At 30.8% G+C, this 25,066-nt stretch overlaps 3 protein-coding genes and 1 pseudogene across 9 annotated transcripts; 3 read left to right on the top strand and 1 right to left on the bottom strand.

Annotated features, from left to right (window-relative positions):
• The first annotated feature begins 6,508 nt into the window (after positions 1–6,508).
• On the top strand, positions 6,509–9,149 carry LOC107910840 (linamarin synthase 2). 4 transcript variants are annotated; one of them, XM_041105613.1, is made up of 4 exons: positions 6,509–6,585; positions 7,029–7,095; positions 7,243–7,775; positions 8,085–9,149. In XM_041105613.1, the coding sequence occupies exons 1-4, from the start codon at positions 6,537–6,539 to the stop codon at positions 9,002–9,004; spliced, it is 1,569 nt and encodes a 522-aa protein (XP_040961547.1). In that variant the 5' UTR covers positions 6,509–6,536; the 3' UTR covers positions 9,005–9,149. The 4 variants fall into 4 exon arrangements, with proteins under 4 accessions (XP_040961547.1, XP_040961549.1, XP_040961550.1 ...); XM_041105615.1 differs by having other exon boundaries at positions 6,514–6,585; positions 7,414–7,775; XM_041105616.1 differs by having other exon boundaries at positions 6,547–6,895; positions 7,414–7,775.
• A 120-nt stretch (positions 9,150–9,269) lies between these two features.
• On the bottom strand, positions 9,270–10,919 carry LOC107911630 (linamarin synthase 2-like; annotated as a pseudogene).
• Positions 10,920–15,772: 4,853 nt separating this feature from the next.
• LOC107911629 (F-box protein FBW2) lies at positions 15,773–18,825 on the top strand. Of its 4 annotated transcripts, none has more exons than XM_016839495.2 (4): positions 15,773–16,416; positions 16,562–16,658; positions 17,111–17,425; positions 17,861–18,825. In XM_016839495.2, the coding sequence occupies exons 3-4, from the start codon at positions 17,118–17,120 to the stop codon at positions 18,513–18,515; spliced, it is 963 nt and encodes a 320-aa protein (XP_016694984.1). In that variant the 5' UTR covers positions 15,773–16,416; positions 16,562–16,658; positions 17,111–17,117; the 3' UTR covers positions 18,516–18,825. The 4 variants fall into 4 exon arrangements, with proteins under 4 accessions (XP_016694984.1, XP_016694982.1, XP_016694985.1 ...); XM_016839493.2 differs by having other exon boundaries at positions 15,887–16,416; positions 17,073–17,425; XM_016839496.2 differs by having other exon boundaries at positions 16,062–16,416; positions 17,104–17,425.
• A 1,634-nt stretch (positions 18,826–20,459) lies between these two features.
• Positions 20,460–22,396, top strand: LOC107911628 (ras-related protein Rab11A). Its single transcript, XM_016839491.2, has 2 exons — positions 20,460–20,781; positions 21,705–22,396. Exons 1-2 carry the CDS (start codon positions 20,549–20,551, stop codon positions 22,147–22,149), a joined length of 678 nt encoding a protein of 225 aa, XP_016694980.1. The 5' UTR covers positions 20,460–20,548; the 3' UTR covers positions 22,150–22,396.
• Positions 22,397–25,066: the final 2,670 nt, after the last annotated feature.

The raw sequence follows: 25,066 nt of genomic DNA, 5'->3' as shown, positions 1-25,066 counted from the left end.
TAAGTGAATTTTTCCTTCTCTTTATTAAAAAAAAGTCATGAGAGTGGCCAAATATTACTAATTAAATTAGTTTATAGATAACTCATATATTAAAACATGTATAAAAAAATAATACTTCTACCAAACGTAACATAAATGTTTAATACGAATAAAAAATTATTTTAAAAGAAAATCTACTAATGAAGTAAAAGAAAATTAACAACAAAATAAAACATTATACATTAACTTATATAATTTTTATAATCATTTTAATTTTTTTAAAAATTTACCCCACAATTCAAACTTTTTTAATTTCACTGCTCTTGTGTGGTACATATTCTTAACCACATTGCTCTTAAAAATATATATGCTAAAAAAAATACCCAACAAAATGAGAAACTTTTTTACTCCATAACATTAATAATATTTTGTACTTTTTGAAAGCACTTATAAATATTATAAATATTAGATACATAAACTTTTTTTAATAATATTTTGTACTTTTTAAAAACACTTGATAATATTTTATGGATAAAATTATTGAATAATTAGAGGCAAACAATTATAGGTGTGACAAGATAAAAGAATATAAAAGATCAATCTTTTATGAAGGGTATATGATTTTTTTTTAATTAGTGGACTAAGAGTACTACACCACTTATTGTATGGCTCATACATTAAATTTGATGTAAAGTTTGTAACACCTTCATATTCGATTCGACGTTCGGTGCAGGTGGGCAATGTTGAATTAACTTCTTTTTTTTGTGTTTCTCAAAATTTTTTTAACAAAATCATCATCATTTAAACAATTTAATAAAATTCAATAAAATAATTTCTAACGTTTTCAAAAGCTAAAAAGCCTTTAAAAAATCATTTCAAATCATCCTTTAGATGTTTGGATATGGAAATTATATAAAATAGATTTTCTGTAACTCAAAATGCAATTAAAACACTTTAACAAATTTCAACACAACTCAAATGCCATCTAAGTGGCATTTTGGCAAAAGCACCTCTGTTAAGACAATTTGTCCTCTATCGTGATGACCTCGCAACTGCCCATCCAAATATCACCAACCAATGTCACTTTATTTCTAAAGCATTATCAAAGCTCTTTTAAACACAATTTCCTCTAAAAAAAATATGGTCAAATCATATCAACACCACAACTTATTTTAACAATATTAAAAAGTGTCATACACATCATGAAAACTTGACAAACTTACAATCTTAATATAAAATACATTTGGCTTATGTACATGCTATTTCAAACTCTTCAAATACAAGAAATATAAAACTAAATTCTTTATGCTCCTCAAACCTTGCACAAGAATATGATCTTTAAAGACACAATCTCTAGCTTCTTGGAGTAGATCTTCCACCTACGCATTTTAAACCATTAGCGTATTAAGCTCAAAGAGCTTAATAAGTACACTAAAATTTTCTTAGTCACCTCATTTCTGATTTATATTGAATCTCTTATAATAATGATACATAATTTTCATTTGTGCCACTCACTTAAAAGAAACTTAATGTAACACCCCTAACCTAAGTCCGTAGCTAGAATAGGGTTACAGAGTATTACCGGAGTTTACAAAACAAATAGACAAAAATTTCAAGTATTTCACATCGCATAATATACATGTCAGAAACCAATCAGAATTAAACATATTGTCTCTTATACGAGCCCTCGAGGCCCAAAATACACATTAGAAACAAATCGGGACTAAATCGGAAACTCAAAAAAATTTTCAGAAACATTTAATATTTGCAACACTGCAAAGGTCACACAGTCGTGTGACCAAACCGTGTGACTCACACGGTCAAGAGACACACCCGTATCTAAGGCCGTGTAACTCACTAACTTGCATTCTTTTAAAAGATACAGGGGACACACCTATTTTACAAGCCACATTTCTCACCCAATTTGGTGTCAACCTACAATCAACATTACGTATATCAACAAGTCGTAATTAGGCATCTAAAACAAGCCAAAACAAGTGTATTCATGCATTCAATATATTCATATGTATAACTAACTTATATGCATTTTTGTACCCAAGGTTTACCAAGTTAATGTGCTTTATTTCAAACCAAGTCACTTACCTACCAAAACATACCATTTGGTGCCAAAATGTATTTCAAATACTAACATATTTAGATATATATACCTTACATATTAAAGTACCGATTCATGATGAATTCATCACATTCCAAATCACATGTATAAAATGCACATTTAGCTAACATTTTACCTTTCACCATACAACCATAAACCAAACCACACATAAACCATATAAGACAAATATGCACAAATCAAAATGTGCCAAAACACAAGCCAAATAAGTGGCTAATCTCAACAAAATACATATAGGCCAACATTAACCAAATTCCCTATACATGCCATTATAACCAAAATCAAAACATCCGAAAGTACCAATAGAAATGATGGATAGTGTGATATATCTCCGACAAGCTTACAACCCAATCGAGCTTCCGATAATCTAGAAAGTAAAGGAAAACAACTACGTAAGCAATGAATGCTTAGTAAGCTCGTATAAACTTTAATCATAACAATTCATTTCAAATATGAAATTTATACAAATCAAGAATAATCCAATATTGATACCGCAATACTCGTTAAGTTATATTCAATAACTCATAAGGTGAATAAATCCATAGCATCACTCATACATATTATTCCTAGCATAGTAGGATTTTAAACAACTTTAACTCTTCCAAATTTATTTATTTTCATTTGCATTTCTTTACTTTCCACACTCATTTCATATGCATAACATACCAGTCATAAACATATCATTCAACCATAGCCACAAGCTAATGCATTTAAACATAACCTTTTTCAAATTAATCATTTGATAAGTCATTTCATAAGAAATTGTATAACTTAAAATTTACCACTCTTTCATGAGCACTAGCATATTTTCACTTGAGTACTTACCCTTTCAATGTATCATATAAATAAACATATTACCATTCAACCAATAGCTTGGCACTTGCCTAAGCATCAAACAGCAACACTTGTTAGCGTACTTGCATATATTTCATATAAATTCAACAATGATAAATTTATTTTCTTGACATGTCACACTTGATTTTATTACCCGTCTCAACTTACATAATTTCCTTATATAGTCATATAAAAAATATTCATATATGTATATATTATGATACATATCGTTCTCTTACAGTTTCTTCATAAACATATATCATTCATTTCATTATATCAATATATCATGTACCATCATTTCCATGTATCTTGTATAAATATCAAGAAACATGTATGAGCTCAATAATAATCAAATTTCCATATACATATACTTTCCACATTACGTGTCCATATAACATGTACAAATTATATCCATATAAATATATATTATTTCTGTAATAATTCATCTCGAATTCAGATTATCTCATATCAGAACTTTGCCCGTTGAATTATTCCTTATTCAATGGATACATGGGTAGTACACACGAAGTGTACAAATCTGTAATCCGTCAATTCATGTATTATCCGTCAATTTATATTCGGGAATGCTCATAAGAGCACATAAATGAGAAGCTCATGTGAGCCATGTAACGGGAAGCTCATACGAGCCAATATCGAGAAGATTCAAGCGAGCCAATATCAGAAAGTTTCGGAGAGCCAATTAATCGGGAAGCTCCGAAGAGCCATATATCGGGACGCTCATAAGAGTTGCGGTGTGTCTACAACACATGTAGGATTAGAACCAATCGGGATGCTCCGAAGAGCTATTAACGGGAAGCTCGCAATAACCATATAACGGGAAGCTCGTGAGAGTTAATAACGAGACGCTCTTTCGAGGTATGGTGTGTCCGCAACACATGTAGAACCACAACCAATTCGGAAACCCTGTATCCATCGAATCTCATTTATCCAAATAGGATTTAACGCTTGTCAGACATTATTGGATATCTGATTCATAAATTATTCATGGAAATTTTATACATTTCACATACATAACATTCAATTCAAATATATAAATATAAAATTTAATTACACGAACTTACCTGGCTAAATTGAAGAAATACCAAAGTTCAGAGGCATTGCATTTTGGTAATTTCCCATTTTCCTCGATTTTTCACCTGATCTTGATCTAAATTAATAATTTCATTCAATATATTAATTTAGACGATAAAACAATTCATTTCATGCAATTTGGTCATTTTTGAAATTTTTACAAAATTGCCTCTAAAGTTTTACTTTTATTAAATTTAGTCCCTAAACCCAACACATGCAAATTAACCAATTTTAATACAAATACAAGATAGCTGAATATTCATGGCATTTAATACAGCCAATTTTTCAATAATTTCACAATAAGTCCTTATATTTTTACTAATTTAACAAATTAATCCTTAATCGAAAAAGTCATCAAAATCACTTAAAAAATACTTTTAATTAACAAATAATATTTTAAATTCATCATTTAGCATAAAAAATCATATAGATTCATCAATGACAACATTCAAAATCTTTAACAAAATCAAAAACAAAGGTAAGATTTAGTTGAACCTAATTGTAATAATCTCAAAAACATAAAAATTACAAGAAATGGGCAAGAATTGAACTCACATGAGGCAAAAATATTAAAAACCAGCTTGAGCTCTCTCCCCTGTCTGTTTGAACCGAAAATGGGAGAAGAAATGCCTAGAAACTTTCTAATTTCACATTTATTTTACTTTAATTACAATTTTGCCACTAATGGCTTTATTTTATTATTATTTTCTTTCATATGCGGCCTAAACTTTTCATTTAGGCATAATTGTTATTTAGGTTCTTCTTTATTTATTACTCATGCCATTTAATCACTTAATTATTATAATTAGTAAGTTTTGCACCTTTTTTAATTTAGTTCTTTTTAATTAATTAACTATCAAAACATTAAAATTTTTCAACAAAACTTTAATACTACTTTAATAACACTCCATAAATATTTATAAAAATGTTTACGGCGGTTTATAGAAACGAGGTCCTGATACCTCATTTTCTAAAACCACTTGAATTAGGGTTTTATCAGTCAAACCTAATAATTCATTATAAGACATAAATTACCAATTTAAAAATCTTTTTAAAACTATATTTGAATCATAAATATTAAATAATAATATTTACAAACTTACTTGTCGGATTTAGTAGCCTCGAACCACTATTTCCAACACCACTAAAAATCAGGTTGTTACACTTAATCCCATGTAATTTTTAAACATAAGCATATTTCACTTCGATTATTTAACTTCGTTAAATTAAATAATTTATAAATCATATTTACTCATTCAATTAGCATCCACTTAAGTCATCCATCTCTTTAATTCCACCATACAAGTTAGTCACTTGGTTACATGCATCCTTTTCTTTTATTACAGTTGGAACACCATTTTTATAGAACTCTTTCCTCATTATACTTATGATGATTCAATGCCAAGTTCAAATTTCTATCTCTTGATACTAAATTAGTAAATTCACTATATCATGAGCGATGTTGCTGAGTTTCTTCTGGTTAGTTGTTAGTGATTAAAGGATTTTTTTGTTATATGCAACTTATGTTTCGATTGCTTACACAATTGCTTTTTGGAGGGTAGAATAACAGGGGGTTTTGGGGGTCTAGTGGTATGGAATCATGATTTTATCCATTTGAGATTTTGGTGATTTGTACTTGATAGAGGGACATTTTTTGTGGGGGATTACTGCATTTGGCAAATTATAACATTGTTTGTAAATGCTTAAAATGTGTAATAATTTGATCGAGCAAAAAAAATAGCAAATTCACCATAAACAATTATTTACTTATTTCAAATTTAGAACCAAAAATTTTATCTTATATTCACTTTACTTAAAAGTCATTCTTATAAACACATATTGACATAATAATTTAAAATACGTATCCCTTAATAAAACTCTAGTGTAATAAAATTCGAATATTTGAGATTCCAACCGATCATATCACAGATATTGCACTAATTCTACATTCCACCTAACACACTAAGCACATAAAGGCTCAAGTTGCACATAAATGCTATGCTAGAAAGCATCACATTGTCATTCCAAAACATAAAATAATTAAATATTATTTTAAATTATTTATCATTTAATTAGTGTTGCAGTTATGAACCAATCAAATTAATATTTATCTAACATTTTGCACTTAAATATTTTCTAACAAATAATATCTAAATAATGTCACTCAAAAAATGAAGTTTTTTTAACATTAATAAGTTTAAACTGTTTAAAAAATAATGGAATATTAAAATATGGGTTTTCCGAAAAGAAAATTTTCAAATTACAATTAAATAACAATGTCAATCATAGAGATAAAACATCAATTTAATCCAACATGAGATAAATTAATGATAAATCTTAGTTTTGTGTAAAAAAAAAGGGGTTGTTTGATTAATTTACATTAAGTTTTTTAACAAAAAATATCTTTTTAATTGTTGTGTCATGCCATACTTGAATCTAAACTTTTTAAAATATCATATATATATATATATTTATATATACACATATATCGTAAAGGATGTCACAGCTTTGGGATAGGAAAATTGAAAAGACAACTGATCCCATTGGTAAGACTGATGCAGATTTCTTGCCTCTTCGGATTATCAAATGGAAGATGAGATATAGATTGATATCTTTTCTTAGGCGTTGAAAGCTGCAATTTTTTATTTACTAACCTCCAATGGTGGAGTTTCCAAAGCACCAAGTACAACTCTTTTAAACAACAGAGACAAGCTTAAATGGCATATTCCATAGAGCTGTAAACATGGTGCTGATAAGGCTGAAGCATTTTTTTTGGCTGATGTTTTCGTTTTTGTTAATATCTTGTTTTTGCTAGCTTTCAGGGTCGGACATTGTAGACTATGCACTTGTCTTGTAGTAAACTGACCTTTCTCTCTCACTTTTGTCTAATTGAATATAGATTTTGTTTCCGGGAAAGTTAAAATTCTTGTTTGATTTGCTAAGCTCATTCGAATCCTAAGAAACTCTAAAACTTTCTTTTTATTTGCAGAAATTGTAGCTGGTTCACCTAATCTCCAACCAGGCAGCATTCAGGGTTCAACAGCCTACAAACCCAGGTTCAAGTTTGACCTAGTTATTTATCCTTGTTCGATGTCAACTCTTCATTTGCAAGTATTGGAATATGATCTTGAATATACCCGCATTAGATACATACATGCACTTGAATCAGAATAACGTAATCCCTATCTTCTATATATATACAGCCTAAACTGGGACATGAGTGCATTCTATAGCATGGGTTCAATTACCAAGCCTCATGCGGTATTTGTCCCATACCCTGCACAAGGGCATGTCAACCCATTAATGCAGTTAGCTAAGCTTTTACATTCAAGAGGCTTCTACGTAACCTTCGTTAACACTGAGTTTAACCATAGGCGGTTAGTGAGATCCAAAGGTCCAGGATTTCTCACCAGTTTGTCCGACTTTCGGTTCGAGACCATATCTGATGGGTTGCCACCATCAGACCGTGATGCAACCCAGGACATTTGGGTCCTATCCGATTCGGTTCAGAAAAATTGCTTGGGTCCATTTAAGGAGTTGCTGGCTAAGCTAAACGGTTCATCAGAATCCCCACCTGTAAGCTGTATTGTATCAGATGGGTCCATGAGCTTCACCATTAAAGCAGCTAAGGAGTTCGGCATACCTGAAGCTCAATTTTGGACCACCTCGGCTTGTGGTTTCATGGCATATTTGCATTTCAGGGAACTCATCGAGGGAGGCATTGTTCCATTTAAAGGTACTTTTTTATCTTATTTCTCAATTATTTTGAATTATACCCTGGACATAAAAACGAGATAAGACTAAAATTGTCAGCATCATATTGGTTAGTATACTGTTTTTGTTTTGGAACTAAAACATGTCAATTTCGTTGTATTTCAATGTATCCAATCTAAAAGTATTTCTTAAATATTATTCATATATATATAGTTTAATTTTTACTTTTTTTTAAAAAATAATATATATATATATTATTTTTTTCTTTAGTATTCTCCACTCAACCATATTCGTTTTAGATTTATAAAATGTTATCTTGATGTGTCTGCAGATGAAAACTTCACCAAGGATGGCACACTAGATACACCAGTCAATGGAGTCCCTGGCATGAGCAGCATGAGGCTTAAGGATTTCCCAACATTGATAAGAACAACAAATCAAACCGACATAATGTTGAATTTCATGAGTGAAGAAGCACAGAATTGCCTAAAATCTTCATCAATCATTTTAAACACATTCGATGCGCTAGAACATGAAGTTCTGCAAGCAATCGCTGCAAAGTCCACTAACCTTTACACCATAGGCCCACTTTCGTTGCTCGAAAAGCTCACCCCTCTTAGCCGAAACTACTATCTCAGGTCTAGCTTATGGAAAGAGGACTCCAAATGCCTCGAATGGCTCTACAAGAGACAAGCTAACTCAGTCTTGTTCGTTAGCTATGGCAGCATAACTGTGATGACAGACCAACTGTTCGAAGAATTTGCATGGGGGCTTGCAAACAGCAACCACCCTTTTTTGTGGGTTGTAAGGCCTGATATGGTGATGGGGAACCCTGGAATCTTGCCGGGAGAGTATTATAAAGAGATCGAAGGTAGGGGGTTGATAGTGAATTGGTGCCCGCAAGATCAGGTACTTTCTCACCCTTCAGTTGGGGCATTTCTTACACATTGTGGTTGGAATTCAACACTGGAAAGTATCAGTGGAGGCAAGCCGGTGATTTGTTGGCCATTTTTCGATGAGCAGCCCACGAATTGTTTGTATTTATGCAATCAATGGGGAATTGGGAAGGAGATTAGTAATGATGTGAAGCGTGATGAAGTTACAACACTTGTGAAGATGATGATGGAAGGGGATGTAGGGAAGGAAATGAAGCTAAAGGCTTTGGAATGGAAGAAGAAAGCTGAAGAGGCTACTAATGTTGGAGGATCTTCTTATAATAATCTTAACAAATTCATTAGTGACATTCTATAACGAGATACAAGGTTATTTCATATTTTTCCTTTGATTTTTAAATTGAAAGATAATTTACGAATAAACATACTCAAATGCATATCTTCTTAAATCAAATTCACCATTGAACTTTGCAACACTTTCTCGACTACAATTCTTATATCCCTTCTCCATGATCGGGAGTTATGTAGCTAGGATTACTCTTCTTGTATCTCAACATGTAAACATGCATATGAGCTTAAAAATAAGATTTTCAAAATACATAAGAAAATTTAATAAAAGAAATTAGATATATTAGTGACTACATGTTTAAATCCGGTACTCAGGCCTAGGCCCGACGACTAACGGAGATGGAGCTAACTTCTTCAATGAATCTGTCGAAATTATTGTAAGAAGATCCGCCGACATCAGTGGCAACATGAGCTTTTTCCCTCCATTCCAGGGCCTTTTTCTTCATCTTCTTTCCATTTTCACCTTCCATCATTTCCTTCACAAGCGCAGCAACGTCATCGCGGTATACATTAGGGTTAACTTCCACACCAATGCCCCATCTGGTGCATGCAAATCTACAATTCGTTTGTTGTTCGGCAAAGAACGGCCAGCAAATCACAGGCAGCCCTCCCGAAATGGATTCCAACGTCGAATTCCACCCGCAATGCGTAAGAAAAACCCCGACAGACCCATGGGACAACACTCGATCTTGGGGACACCAGCTCGTAATAAATCCTCTATCCTTGACCTCCTCGAAGAACTCTTCGGGCAAAACAGCTGATTCCCCATCACAACATCGGGTCTCACGATCCATAAAAACGGGTGCTTGCTGTTTGCAAGTCCCCATGCGAACTCTTTCAGATGATAATCGGACATCACCGTGACACTCCCGTAATTCACATAAACCACAGATTTGGGTTCCCTTTGATTCAGCCATTCAATACAGTTGGTGTCTTCTTTCCATAAGCTCGACCTCAGTGAGCTGAAATGGCTTTCGGGGACATGTCTGCCGAGCAAACTCAAAGGACCCAAGGTATAAATACGAGGGAATTTGGCAACAATGGCTTCCAACACCTCATGTTCTAACTCATCAAATGTATTGAAGATTATTGCTGAAGATTTTAAGCAGTTTTGAGCTTCAGATTCCATGAAATCAAACATTATATCGTTGGGATCTATTGTTCTTATAAAGCTCGGGATATCCTTGAGCCGCATGTTACTCATACCAGGGATCCAATCTATTGGTGTGTCCAGAGTGCCATCATTCACGAATTTTTCATCTGTAAAAAACGTATATGTAAAGATGCAAATCCCCGAAACGAAAGCAAAAGAAAAATGAAACAAAAGATGTTTACCTTTGAATGGAACAATGCCCCTTTTGAATATTTCATTATACTGCAAATAACACATGAAACCACAAGCCGAGGCAGTCCAAAACTGGAACTCGGGTATCCAAGCAACCGGCCGGCTTCAATGCCAAAGCTCATCACACCATCAGAAACAATGCAGGTAACAGGCGGCACATCAGAAGAGTTCAATTTAGTAATAAGCTCCAACAATGGAGCCAAGCAATTCTTCCTCGTCGAGTCGCATAACGCAGGGATATCCTGAGTTGCATCCTGGTCCGACTGCGGCAGCCCATCGGGTATCATTTCGAACCTAAAATCCGGAAAACCCTTCATTGCTTCGGCACCTTTGGATCGAACCAGGCGCCTATATGGTTGAACTCAGTGTTGACGAAGGTTATATGGAACCCTTTCGAGTGTAAAAGCTTAGCTAATTGCGTCATTGGGTTAACATGACCTTGTGAAGGATATGGAATACAAACAACATGGGGTTTTTGAGCTTCAATTGAACCCATTTTTGAAGAATTATTTGAGAATGAATCATAGCTAAAATGAAAGAGGATTTTATAAGTGTTGCTCAACATCAATGGAGGATAAGACAAAATGCATGTTAAAGTCAAACAATATGAAAGATGCTTTAAATCAAGAATTCATTGGCTATTTATAGAATTATTGAATGACGTAAACAACTGGTGCGTATAATGGTCAGTTGAAGATTATTTAATTATAATTTTATGAAATTTGTTAATAAATTTTAAAAATTAATACACTATTACCCGCTGATTCCATCTGTTTTTGAAAAATAGTTAAATGATTAAAAATCGAAACATGGCTTTTTAAATCTATTGGTCAACGCAGTTAAGCTGTCATAAGAGGCACTAAAATGAATCTTAAGATCCATATAAATTGAGTCTATAATGGGCTTTCCTCATTTACGACCCATATCCTCACTGCAGTAGACCACTTATCTGCCAATTCCAGCCCACCATTGGAGATGGTGGAACCATGTTTTTTTTTTGGGTACATTTTTATTTATTATTGTACTAATATTTGTTTAGTATGATATTGTTATTTATGTTTATATGTTAAAATAAATATTTGAGGAATTATTTTATATTAATAAAATTATTAAATATTTTATTGTAAAATATTCGTAGTTTGACAAAAAATTGAGAAAAATCATTTAATTACATTTTGATAATTTTTATTTTTAACATTAAATTTGAGTTGAAATTTAAATTTAAGTTTAAATTAATAGAATATTGTGATTTTTTTTCAAATCTTTATAAAAATATCTTAAATTGAAATAACCAAATGCAGTCCAATTCTTTTTTTTTTAATTTTAAAATTGAGTTTTAATAAAATCCACTTTAATAAGATTTTAATTTAAACTTAAAAAAATTAACTTAAACTGATTAACTAATTTAATTAATTAATTAATTAATCCATACATAAATTTTACAATATGCAACATAAACTTAAAAATTCAAAATCTCAAAATGTTAACCATTATCGGCATAGGTAATATCTCATAAAACTATCATGAAAGTTTTCATGTCAAGAGTCAAATTAAATTTTATCTCTGCACACAAAAATGTGCAAAATTAATCATTTTATGTTAGATGAAAAAATAAATTAATTTTTTTGTTAAAATTTTTATTTATTTATATTATTAAAATTTTATGTGATTGATAAAATAATCAGAGAATAATATATAATATCTCACGTGTACCTCATATTAGCATACAAAAATTAACTTTTAATAATATAAATAAATAAAACTTTTAACAAAATAATCAATTTACATCTTAATTCAACTCCTATACAAGCTCCTCTTTAGTAGTTTTACCGTAATATCTCAATGGCAAGTAGTAGTATTTTTATTTTGAGAAATTAAAAGGAAAAGCTGATAATTAATGGGCAACTACTGGTTTCTGCAGCTGCTGCAGAAGACTTGTCATATGGAGATTACGTATGAGAATCTGATGGTACAAAGTGGTTCACGTGTATGTAATCACTTGATCAGATTTATTCGACGGTCTTGATTTCCCCAATGACAATCCTCTTTCTTTTTATCTTTTTTCTTTTTTGTCTGTGTGCCTGTTCATGGTCCCATTTTCCAAGTAAATGTAAAAATAATGTATTAAGTATAATATAACATAACCAACATTTGTGTTTAAATTTTTTTACATATTTAATAATATATATTATATTGATAATTTGTAAATAGAAATAAAAAACACAACATCCATAAAATATTCATGCTAAGTTTTTTTATTTAAAAAATATCTAATTTTTATGATTAATGAAAATATTATATTAATTATCAAATAAATGCTGGAATGTAAATTGTTATTACTTAGGCACATAGGCAGGCACCAGCCGCTCATATTAATAAGGCTGGTTTATTGTTATAAGTAGGAAGGATTGACTAGGAATTTATTTCCAGAAGGGTAAAAAAAATACAGTTTTTCAATTGATTAAAGGCTAAAAAATTTAAATTGAAAGTTTTAATTTTTGAAAGGTAAAAAAATAAAATTTTCCACTTAGTCAAAGCCGTAGCTACACCTCTGATAATATGTAATGTGATATCAATTTTATCGAGAAAATATGCAAAAGTCTAAATTTTTATTATTTTTATTATTTTTATTATTTTAATAAATAATTATCTACTAAAGATTCTACTAATTTAAAAAATTTTAAAAAAGGTAAAACATGTTTTATATTTATATTAATATATTTTATAATTAAATTTAAATAAAATAATTCACTCTAATCAAAACTGGTTTATTTTAAAGTAATACTTAAAATTACTAATAATTTCTCTCAACGAGAGAATAAATATATTTAAATTAATTTAATATAAATTGAATTAATTGGTTGTATATTCATTAATAATTTAAAATAATAATAAAATTCGAATAACTATCAACAAATAAATGAAGTTAGAATGGATGAGTAAATGACAGAAGATTTAAATACGTTTAACTCCAAATCAAATATAGGTAAACCTAACTAAGATTTTGCCAACGTGATTCACTCGTCCCATTGCCAAAATATTCTCATCTACGCATTAATAATCCATTCAAAAAATAAAAAATAAAAACTCAATTATATTAATATTGTTATTGGTGTAGAAATACGTGAATTTGAGTGTATTAAAACGCATTATCTTTAGGGGTGTAAATGAATAGAACGTTCGGTGAACTGTTCGTATAACGTTCGTTTATATTTGTTAATTAAGCTAAATAAACGAGTATGAACAAAATTTTTATGTTCATTTAATAAACGAACGAACACAAACAGAGGTGTGATCGGCTCGTTTTTGTTTATGAACAAGCTCGTTTATTTATTAATGATTTTTTTCTTATAAAAATTCCATCAGTATATATTAATAAAATTATCTTGATTTGTATTTTTTTTCATTTGTAATATAGTTATTAATATTTATATTTGACTATTTTACATCTAAACAATATATGTGTGTATTTGTTGTTTGTTTGTTTGTTTATTATTTATTAACATTGTTCGTGAACATGTTCATTTAATGTTCGTAAACATTAAACAAACAAACATGAACATACATAATTTTAAATAAACGAACACGAACAAAAAATTGAAATTATTAACAAACACAAACTGAACACGGACAAATTTAAAAGTAAACAAACAAACATGATAAGAAATTTGTTAGTTCAAGCTCAATTCATTTATAGCTCTAATTATCCTCCTATTCAAAGTATGGGGGAAGAGAGATTTATGTTAAAAAAAAATGCTGGCCATCGTTTTACGAAGTGTAGGCACGGTGGCCCTTCATCCTAACACGTGGTTTCTAAATTTGCAGAAAATAGGCACAGCAAAATGGTTGTCACATGCTCTGTGGAAACAAACCAGGGGCCTTCACTTCCATGGATGCTATGTTAAAAAGGCACATCCAAATTTAGCACCTGTTTCTAATACCTTCCTGGACAAATTTAAATACCATACAATTAAAAATATAGACATAATAATCTCAATTAAAACATTAAATTATTAATACGTATGAGTACATAAATTGATTTTAAGATCAAACAATATTTTGATTTTTGATTTAATAATTTAGTAAATTGATTGTACTATTAACTATATGCATTCTTGGAACTTGATTTCTAACTTAGAACCCAATTTTAAGTTATTTGGATTTAAGATTGAGTGTGGGGTATTCATGTATATGTGATTAAGATTGTATTCAACTTAATGGGGAAAAACTATTTAGATAGCTATAATTTATAATCATAATAACATTAAAGGATGACATTTATTTTTTCAAAGTTCAGAAAAGGAGTTAGTTTTTGTTGTTAATCAAATCTAAATTTTATTTGGAAATAAATAATGAAATTAATTAAAATAACAAAAGTAAAAGGTTGTTTAGTCTAAATTTTTAGAATTTATTTTTTGTAATACAAGATAATTTAAGAAATAGATCGTATTGAAATATTACCTTTTTATACTACGACATTTTGATATTATTTGAAAATATGAAATTATAATATAATTGAAATGTTTCGAATCTAAATAAAATATTTTAAAGCGAAATATAAAATTACGGGTGGAATGTGATATAATATCAATTAAATATTTATATTTTATATTCATAGATGACAAGCAATTCAAAGGAGTTGAAAAATAAAAGTAATGCAAATCTCATTTTATTAATTTATTTATTTTTATATAAAAATATTTTTAAAAATAAAAAAATATTTGTAAAATATAATTTTCTATAACAATTTATTTTTAATTATTTTTCAATTTAATTAGTACTCGATTGATTATTGATTTTAACTAAATGTAAAATTTAAATGATAATATAGATATCTATTGAAAGTTTACGAGTACAATCAAAATGTAAATATAATTATATATTCGAGTAATCATAAAATATAAAATTAAATGATTATAATACAAATAAATTAAGACTGAAACAATCTTAAATTATGTCTAATTAATCAAACTAAAATTCAGGGGAGATTATGAAAATGAAGGTACAAAAGAAAATATTCCAATAAATTTCCCAACCTCTTTTACAGGTTTAGATTTACAAAGTCTAGTACATTGTCTTAGTAACAGGAGTTGTACAAATAAGTTAAATTCTTGAAAAATTTTCTGCTTGATTTTGATATGCTAACAACCTAGCATGTACAACTGAGCTTATATTTTGTTACTATTTTTATTAGTAGTGTTTTTCTAAATAGGTTATTGAAATCTTAATCATCTACACTCACAATCCCAGAAAAATAAATTTATAAAAAATTATATAAAAAATTTCATTATGGGTATTATTTTACTTTTTATATAAAAAATACAAAATACAATAAAAATATGATCAAAATAATATAATATATTTTATAAAATTAATATAAATTTTTATTATCGACTTAAATTAATATTCGGTTAACTCAACTCAAACTGAAGGGTTTAATATTCAATATAAATTATAAATTTTAGCATCACTAAAATAACAAAATTTTCTTTGGAGAAAAGGTAAACACCATAAAAGAAAATTCACCATTGTTTAAGAAGAAAGATTATCCGGGAAAGTGCAAAGGCAAAAGCATCATCAGCCATTGAATTTCCCAAAGACCCGCCATCCTACCAACATTGGAGTCATTTCGAATTACTGCTCATTTTTTTTTTTGAATCAAATGGAATTGAGATTACCAATTATATATAATCAAATCGAATTGATCTCTCCAAGTTGGAAGAGCAGCAGAGACTCAAAGAGGGGTTAAAATCTCATTCCCCACTGTTACAGTGATTACCCAAACCCGAAAAGACAAAACCCACATTTGTGTTCATTCAATTATTTACTTTTCCTTCACGTTTCTCTTTCTCTTTCTCTTTCTCTTTCTCATTGTTTTGTTTTTGGGGGGGTTTTTGCTTCTTTTATTTTCGCTTTGTTCTTTCTGTAGTCTTCTACTGCCGCTTAAAGCGCTCTCTCTCTCTCTCTCTCTTTCTCTACCTGTGCTTTCTTTCTGCTTTCTCTCTCTTTTTAACCTTTGTTTCTGGCGGATAAACCGGGGTCTTTGCAGATCCAGGGGAAAAAAATCCCAACTTCTGGTAAAAACTCTTATTCTTTCCTCCTTTTTTTTCCTTGTTAACTGTAAAGCGTAAACTCGGTGTGTGTATATATGTGTTCATTCTTTCTCTGTCAGTTTTTTTTTTCATTCTTGTTAAAGATAATGTTTTTGTTTACATTTTGCAGTGCAACTCAGTTAGTAATGTTAATTAGGACAAAATGATGGGATGTTCTTGGTTTTTCCCGTCTGATCTATATTTCTGAGCATAAGACCTCCTTCGGGGTAAAATTTCTGCCTCTTTTGTTGCTTTTGTTTTTGTTTTTCTTGCATAATTGGTTTCTTTTAGCTGTTTTTTTATCTGCGTATGTTTTGTTTTCAAAGGTTTTTTTTATCAGTAGTATTGGAATAGAGTGTTTTTTTATTTGGGTTTCTAAAGTGTTTTTTTAATTATTAGTATCAGGTCTTCATTTCCAATCATCTTTCTCTTTAAAGTTTGACTCTTTTAATTGGAAACTGGGATTTCAGTGTTCAAAAATGTGTTTTTTTTCCCCCTTCATTGTTACTTTTGGCACTTCTAATTGCTAACTATTTAGGCCTCATTTTCACTGGTTTCTGCTTGTCATTTAGCTTCTATTCTCTTCTCTTCCATTTTGGTTATTTGTTTGTAGAAGCATTTTAATGGCTTACTGCTTGCAGTTTCGTACTTAGTTATGCTTTATCTGGAAAGGAAGCAGGGATTAGATGGGGGAGAATATTGATTTCAGACGCTGGGATGAATTGATACCGGATGCCTTAGGGATGATTTTCAAGAATCTTCCGCTCCAGGAAATACTTACTGTTGTTCCGAGGGTCTGCAAGTCGTGGCGGAAAGCGGTTGCTGGACCGTACTGCTGGCAGGACATTGACATTGAACAATGGAGCCAACAATGCCGGCCTGAAACCCTTGATCGAATGCTTCAAATGCTGATAACTAGAAGCTCAGGTTCACTCCGAAAGCTTTGTGTTACTGGTCTCGCTAATGACCAGAGCTTTTCACTCATTGCAGATAAGTAAGGACATTACATGTTGCTATCCATGCCTTTCAATTGCATTTTCTGTTTATTATATCCCCTTTGGCGTGAAAGTTATTACATCTGCAATTTGCAACTGGAAGGGCATAAAACCATTATAGGTTTCGATACGAGGCTTATGCTAACGGGCTAAATGGAAAAAATGCTGACATTGGGTGTATGTCGCTGCTAAAGTCTTAGCTTAGGCAATTAATACTAAACTGAAAACTAATACCTAGCTGGATGAAGCTGCTCATAATTTTCATTTTCCTTCTATTTTACTTTAAATTCTGTATCTTGAGTATCTTACTGATAGAATATGATGGATTCTAAGATCAGAGTTCACGTTCCTTTTTATTTTGTGACTTCATTGTGGATATTGTAAATTCAATAATTGCTGCCCTCATTTTCACTCTTATTCTCCCCTGCTTCTAGTGCCAAATCCCTTCAGACTTTACGGCTGCCAAGAAGTGAAATAAGTGATTCGATAGTGGAACAGGTTGCTGGGAGGCTTTTTTCGGTGACTTTCTTGGATGTTAGTTACTGCAGGAACATCGGGGCTCCAGCCCTTGAAGCAATTGGTAAGAACTGTAAGTTACTAATGGGGTTGAGGAGAACAATGCACCCATTAGAGGTAATTGACAAGCTGTCTCAAGACGATGAGGCCTTTGCCATTGCTACAACAATGCCGAAGCTCAAGCAACTTGAGGTGGCATACCTACTTATTAGCACCGAAGCTGTGCTTAAGATACTCGAAAACTGCCCTGAGCTTGAATTATTGGATGTGCGAGGATGTTGGAACGTGAAGCTGGATGAAAATTATATCAAGAAATTCACACGACTGAAAGTGGTCGGACCTCTTGTTGTCGATTATTTTGGGATGAAAGGCTGCGATGACTGTTCAAATTATTCAGGTTCCTCCGGTTACTTGGCCTGGGACTTCATTGCCGGAAATGTCGGTTCTGATTACGACGATGAAATATCAGATGGGGATTGGGAAGATGACCAAAGCATGGAAGATGTCGAAATGAGGTTCTACGATGGATTTGATTTAGACAATGCTGCCTTTGATTGGCCCCTCTCTCCCTAAGGATTTTTCCCATCTTATTTTCATAACTGGCTTTGACAATCTCTGTCGATGCTTTTCCACCATTATTGAGTACCTCTTAGCTGCCACTTTGTTATGTATAAACAAAGCTTTTCCATGAGTGTTTGTAATAAAAAACCAGTAACATGTAGCCAAAAAAGAAGAAGCTTTCTTTTATACATATTTTAATGGTCCGGTAGTGCCCTTGCAATAATTATAGAGTTTCGGTGTGGGATTGTAAGATTCTTGAGATTAGTGTTTTTGGTTGGTGACTTTGATGGAATATCAAAGAAAAATGGATCAGATTCTGACAGAAAGGTCTCTTTTTTATTCACTTTAATCTTTTGACTTCTGTTGGATGCTTTAGGTTCATAATCAAGAAAAGTAGTTGAAAAGATCAATGTTTGAGGATTGGTTGTTAAGCTTTTTTTCTTTTTTTTTGCTCAAATGCTTCATTATTAAGCCAAATATAAACACAGAGACTTAGAATATTGCAGCTGTCTTTGAATCAGATGCTTCAAAATGATGAACCCCCAAAAATAAAAGATGCTGCAAAATGAGGGGGTTTTTTCCTGTTAAATCATGGCATATAAAAGGATGGATTATAACGAGTAAAAGAGGGACACACTTTCTTCTTTTATATCTGATTCAAAGACAGCTGCAATATTCTAAGTCTCTGTGTTTATATTTGGAAATGTGCTCAACAGGGACTTTATAACTTTAATGCTATGTTTGGTAGGAATATTTATTTTTCACATATTGTAGTTATGAGTTAGCTACGCTTACATTATTTGTTTTATGTTCAATTACAACTGACAATTTTTTTTTTCAATTTTTAGCCACAAAAAATTAAATATTTTCAAGATTTTAATGTATTTGAAGGATCTTTTGTATTAACCCAGGTTCATAATCAAGCTACTCATTGATGTAATAATAAAAAAGAAGCTAAAATGAACTATTTTTTCAAGATGTTTTTTTTATGTCGATAATGTAGATGAGTGCCCAATCAATTAAATTCCATAGCGTTGATGTGAGGTTTAGTTGGCGGCGACGTTGGTCAGTTCATCCTGTTTAGAACATGATAAAGAGTTGACAATATAGATGATCGGAGTATGGTGAGGAAGCTTGGCTTGGTACTTCTCTAATTGATGGGCTCTCCTGTGGATGTGAGGAGGGAGATGAAAAAAAAGGAGAGGAGAGAGAGACGACCCAAAAAGGGTCCTTAGAGTGGATATAAAAAGGCCTTGGATGCATACATTTATCGTGTAGAAGCGCAAGCCTTTTAAGTATGAAAGATAACAAAGCCCAACCAATCAATACACATACCATAGCCCACCAAAACAACAAATTGAACAGCTGTCAATATCTTAGACACACCATGAACTTTTTTTTATTAGGTTCAGTTGTTATAAATAGAATGAACAACTGAACCACGTCCATAGAAAAAATCAATTGGACCGTCAAAACGATTAATAAAATAACATGGCAGGGGGGATAAATCTCGACGGTAGGACTGTAGTAATGATGGCGGTTGAAAACAATATTATAATATTATCCTAAATTCACGCCCTATCCTATTTAACTTTCTTTATTACCATCAATGCCTATCATTAGCTTTTTTTTTACTCTTCCCATCTACCTCTCTTTTAATTTTTTTTTATAATTTCTATACATTTATTTTTATTTTAAAAAATAATTAATTATTAACGTCACAATACATCAATGTTGAAATGCTACAGTAATAAGTTAAAGGAAAATTTGTTAACTTTTTCATCCAATTATGAATATTTTGATCAAACAATAATTTGAGGATTAAAAAAGATTAAATAAATAAATTTAAGGACTAAAATAAAAAAAATTTATAGTTCGAGGTTGAAAACACTCATTACGCCTAAACTCAAAAACTTTCCTAATTGCACCCCCCTTTTTTCTCTCTCTCTTCGCTATATTTCAGGGGACGAAACAAAATCAAGTGGACACATACAAAGACACTGAAGAAAAAAAAAACTTCAAAAAGTTGGAATTAGAAGAGAAAAATGGCTAGTGGGGGAGGGTATGGTGATCCAAACCAGAAGATTGACTACGTTTTCAAGGTAGTTTTAATCGGTGATTCTGCTGTGGGTAAGTCTCAGATTCTTGCTCGGTTTGCTAGAAATGAGTTCAGTTTAGATTCCAAGGCTACCATTGGAGTTGAGTTTCAGACTAGAACTCTTGTTATTGAACATAAGAGTGTCAAAGCTCAGATCTGGGATACTGCTGGTCAAGAACGGTACTTTTTCTTTTCCTACGCAAATATAATTGTTTTCTCTTGCTGTTTTTGGTGAAATATTTCTGGGTTTTTCATTTTATGTGCATGTTCCCCTTCTTTCCCCTTCTTAGACCTGTAGTTTGTAGATAGAATTATAAGCTTGCATAAGAAGAAAACTGTTTGAAACTGAAAACCCATGTCACTGTGGAATGGCAAGACATGGTTCAATTAGGTAACATGATTGTGTTTAGCTGTTTAGATTATTGGGTGTTGAAAGGTTCGATCATAGGATTGGATGTTTGATGGATGAACTGTATATATAGTTCCTCTTGATCTTTATTGATTGCTTTTAACTTGATGAACTTGATAAAAATATACAAGCTGCTTAGATGAGTATGAGCCAGGTCCTTAGTTGAATCTTGTGACGGTGTCATTTTTTCTATTTTAGATCGTACTCTATTAGATTCTCGATCTCATAGCATTATCATTGAATCTCAGCCTCCATGTCGAAAATTTGTGCTTGTGGTAGTGTGTGTTTAAGTAAGCAATGCCATGTTGAAAACCTGGGCTGCGGTCTCTATGATCCCTATTAAATTTGAGCAGGCCGTGTTCGTAAACCAGATATATATCCTCTATATGGAACTCGAACCATTTTACCTTAATAAAATAAGTTGTCAATGTTGATCTACTGCCTGGGTTTGGTTAGGGTTTTATCATGTAACCAGATGGTAATGGTTAAACCGTTGAATCTGCTTCTTGACAATAAGGTTTATAACTGGTTTTCGTACAGTCTAACCTGCCGTTTAGGGTTCTTGCTATTTGGTTATAGCGGTTCTTTTGACATGTCATTTTGTGTCTGGATATACAAATCTAGTGATCTAGCTCGGCTAATTCTTTATAAGCGGTTGGCAATTTTATTTCTTCTCTTCTGTTGTATTGAATAGATACAGAGCTGTTACGAGCGCATACTATAGGGGCGCTGTTGGGGCAATGCTGGTTTATGATATATCGAAACGCCAGACCTTCGATCACATTCCACGTTGGCTTGAAGAGTTGCGTGGCCATGCTGACAAGAACATTGTTATCATTCTGATCGGGAACAAGAGTGACCTCGAAAACCAACGAGCAGTCTCAACGGAGGATGCAAAAGAATTTGCTCAAAAGGAAGGACTATTTTTCTTGGAGACCTCAGCTCTGGAAGCTACTAATGTGGAGGCTGCCTTCTTAACCGTGCTCAACGAGATCTTCAACATTGTGAACAAGAAGAACCTAGTTGCTGCTGAGAATCAAGGGAACGACAACCCTGCTACACTAGCGGGCAAGAAGATCGTTGTTCCGGGTCCAGCTCAAGATATTCCAGCGAAGAAGAACATGTGCTGTAGGTCATAATTTAATCGGATTTGTCCAGTAATATCGATTCCTTTCTTCTTTCACATTCATGATAGCAATTTTTTTTGGTGTGGTATATCTATTTGTATATTTAACATTGCATTAGTTTAGTTTGCAAGAGAAGGCTAATTAATTGCATGTTTTGAGTTGGGAAAATAGAGAACCAAAATTTGAAGCAGAATTGTAAATTGCTTCAATGTTGTTTCTTAAAATTATATATTGGATCCGTTTATCCTATTGAAGATCACTTTTGTCTTTGAAGTATTGTATCGAAGAGAGAAAAAAGAAATTGTTTTCAGATATACAATCCATATCTATCCTGGGGTTGTTCGACACGCGACCTGCTCGGACTGATTTGGGTTGGTTCCACTGTGATCAGAGGTAAAAATGGACTTCGTTAAATGGGCTGAAAGAAAAATAAACCGAAAGGCGTCAACCCATATTAAGGTTGATCCACGGCATTATGGACATTTTAACAAACACCTAACAAGCATCAAAACTCTTAGCAGCGACTCCGTCAAACTCTAGTGTATAATGGCCCATTTTTAAGTGCTGAATTGAGGTAGGTAAACGCCGAAACCTATTCAAAATCTTCTCACTTTCCTCAGCATCCTAGAAATATTTTTTTTAAGGAGATGAATGAAATTTTAATTTTTAATAATTTATATTTTTATAATTTTTAAAGATTAAATTAAATTTTTATAATTTTAGAAGGGTCAAAGTGTAACTTTAGTTTTACTAATTTAAAATTTTTTAAAAATTTAAAAAGTCTAAATAGTAATCTTCTATTTTAAAGGGACGAAACCCCTACCAGTCCCAGATTCGTCTCTGTCAGCATGGGTTCTTTTATTTGAATATAACCAGAGAAATCAATATGGTTTCTTTATATTACGGGTATTTATTCTATTAATGAATATATATTTGCAGATTGAGTCTTAACTCGATTGAAATTGATATTATTGTCAGTATTAGAGAATGTAAATTCGAGTACGATGAAACACATTTATCCTCATATGTAAGGGTTAGAGGAAGATTATAAGTAGTTCTAGACATTATATTAATAAATTAACAGTGTATAAAATAGTTATCTACTACACATGCGTACTCTTTCCTTTTATTATTTTTTATTTTTTACCATTCATTTGTAGACGAATGCACTCTTGATTTGATGATAATAATAATAAAAATCTAACACTAAGATATTCTCTTTCATTTGTACCAATTTTATTTCTAGTTTGATTAGGAAAAAATCAATCACTAAAATATGCCATGGGATATTCCTTTAATTTCCTTTAGAAATAATCTTTTACCCTTTTAATAAAATTTTAACAAAATTAAGTAGTAAAGTTTTAATTGTGATTCATTTTGAAGATAAGTGACATTATTAAGTGAAAATCCTCATCACACACTCTTAAAGCCCATTACACAAATTTTATTACAATTTTAACATTTTATAGGATAGAAAACAGATGAATTGTTGTGGAATCCATAGGATATAATATTAAAATGGTAATTTATTATTAAAATATTGGAAACTTAAGTGGACAGCCATATCAATCTTCCCTCATATTCCTTTACTATCAATTCTATACTACTAATATATAAAAGATGACAGCTGTCCACTACACTGCTTTTTTTTATATATCTGCGGCATGTTCTGCACTCTGCAGTACTTAACAAAAATATTTTTGGCAGGAGAAAAGTAGCGCTAAATAAGTTTAAAATTTTTAGTTTTTTATTTTTCAAAAGTATTTTTAGTGTTTAATTATTTTTTTACCCCTTTGATATTATAGTATTTTTTTCTTTTTTTTTGTGCTTAATTATAAATGTGTTAAAATTATTAATTAAAAATAAAAAAATATTTTTTAAATACTAATTACAAATATTTAAATATTTAAAATATAGTTTAAATATTCTAATTAAATTTTATAAATAATTAATATTTATTGCTTAAAAATATTTAAAATTTATATTTCATATATTAAAATATTAACAAGCTATAATAATTTTTTATATTTTTTATTAAAATATAATAATATTAATTAATTTAAATATTATTTAAATGCATATTTGTTACTTGATAATAACATGTCTAAAATAGACATTTTATTTCTCAAAAGTACTTTTTGACAGTAATGCTAAAAACTCAAATTTTAAACCAAAATTTTCAAAAGTATTTCTCCACAACACTTTTCAAAAGCATTGCCAAACTAGCAACTTCAATTATAATCCCTTGAGATTATATAAGAATAGTTATATTTAAATTTTGATCTTCATATTTAGTTAAAATTTGAGATTTAATCTCTACACTTTAATTTTATAATATCAATACTTAGTCTAAATACTTTTTTCGATTCAAATACTAAGGTGATTTTTTAAGAATCGTTAACACTGTTAAAATTCTCTGTTAAATTTAAATCAATTATAATGTTAACCTTTTGTTACATGGATACCGAATGAGTATTTTTTTTAATTTTTAAAATATCACACCAATAAATTTAATAAAAAAAATGATGTTATGAAATGGACGTAAATTTTAAATTCGAAAAGTAGATTGATTAAATTCATAAAAATAAATAAAAATTATTTTGTAATTTATAATAAAAATAAATAATTAACCCTCATTTCTCTAAGCAATTTCTGCTCATATTTCATATTGATTTGAATTTAACCTTGGAATAATCTATATTTCCTATTGTATAAATAATCATATAAAAATATTTTTTGAGTAGTTTCATTGTTTTAATTTGTTGGAAAAATAAAAAATAAAAAATGTGATTGTGATTGTGATTGTGATTGTGATTGATATAAAATGGGGGAAAGAACATGGATCCTTTTTCCTCTGATTAAACTTTAAAAAAGGAGAAGAAAAGGATGCCCTCTAACTTCTATAAGAAGTGGTCCATCCTTTTACTTT

This window comes from Gossypium hirsutum, chromosome D11 (genome assembly GCF_007990345.1).
Source record: "Gossypium hirsutum isolate 1008001.06 chromosome D11, Gossypium_hirsutum_v2.1, whole genome shotgun sequence".
Classification (NCBI taxonomy): Eukaryota; Viridiplantae; Streptophyta; class Magnoliopsida; order Malvales; family Malvaceae; genus Gossypium; species Gossypium hirsutum.
Note: the sequence above shows the minus strand (reverse complement) of the source record. Positions and strands in the feature narration are given on the sequence as shown.

Bases quoted from the DNA above. Each gene is read 5' to 3' on its own strand.
- LOC107910840 (XM_041105613.1), top strand. From the start codon at position 6,537: ATGTCACAGCTTTGGGATAGGAAAATTGAAAAGACAACTGATCCCATT. The intron at 6,586-7,028 runs GTAAGACTGATG...TTTTATTTGCAG, and splicing joins AAAGACAACTGATCCCATTG to AAATTGTAGCTGGTTCACCT. The intron at 7,096-7,242 runs GTTCAAGTTTGA...ATATATATACAG, and splicing joins TCAACAGCCTACAAACCCAG to CCTAAACTGGGACATGAGTG.
- LOC107911629 (XM_016839495.2), top strand. From the start codon at position 17,118: ATGGGGGAGAATATTGATTTCAGACGCTGGGATGAATTGATACCGGAT. The intron at 17,426-17,860 runs GTAAGGACATTA...CCCTGCTTCTAG, and splicing joins TTTTCACTCATTGCAGATAA to TGCCAAATCCCTTCAGACTT.
- LOC107911628 (XM_016839491.2), top strand. From the start codon at position 20,549: ATGGCTAGTGGGGGAGGGTATGGTGATCCAAACCAGAAGATTGACTAC. The intron at 20,782-21,704 runs GTACTTTTTCTT...TGTATTGAATAG, and splicing joins GATACTGCTGGTCAAGAACG to ATACAGAGCTGTTACGAGCG.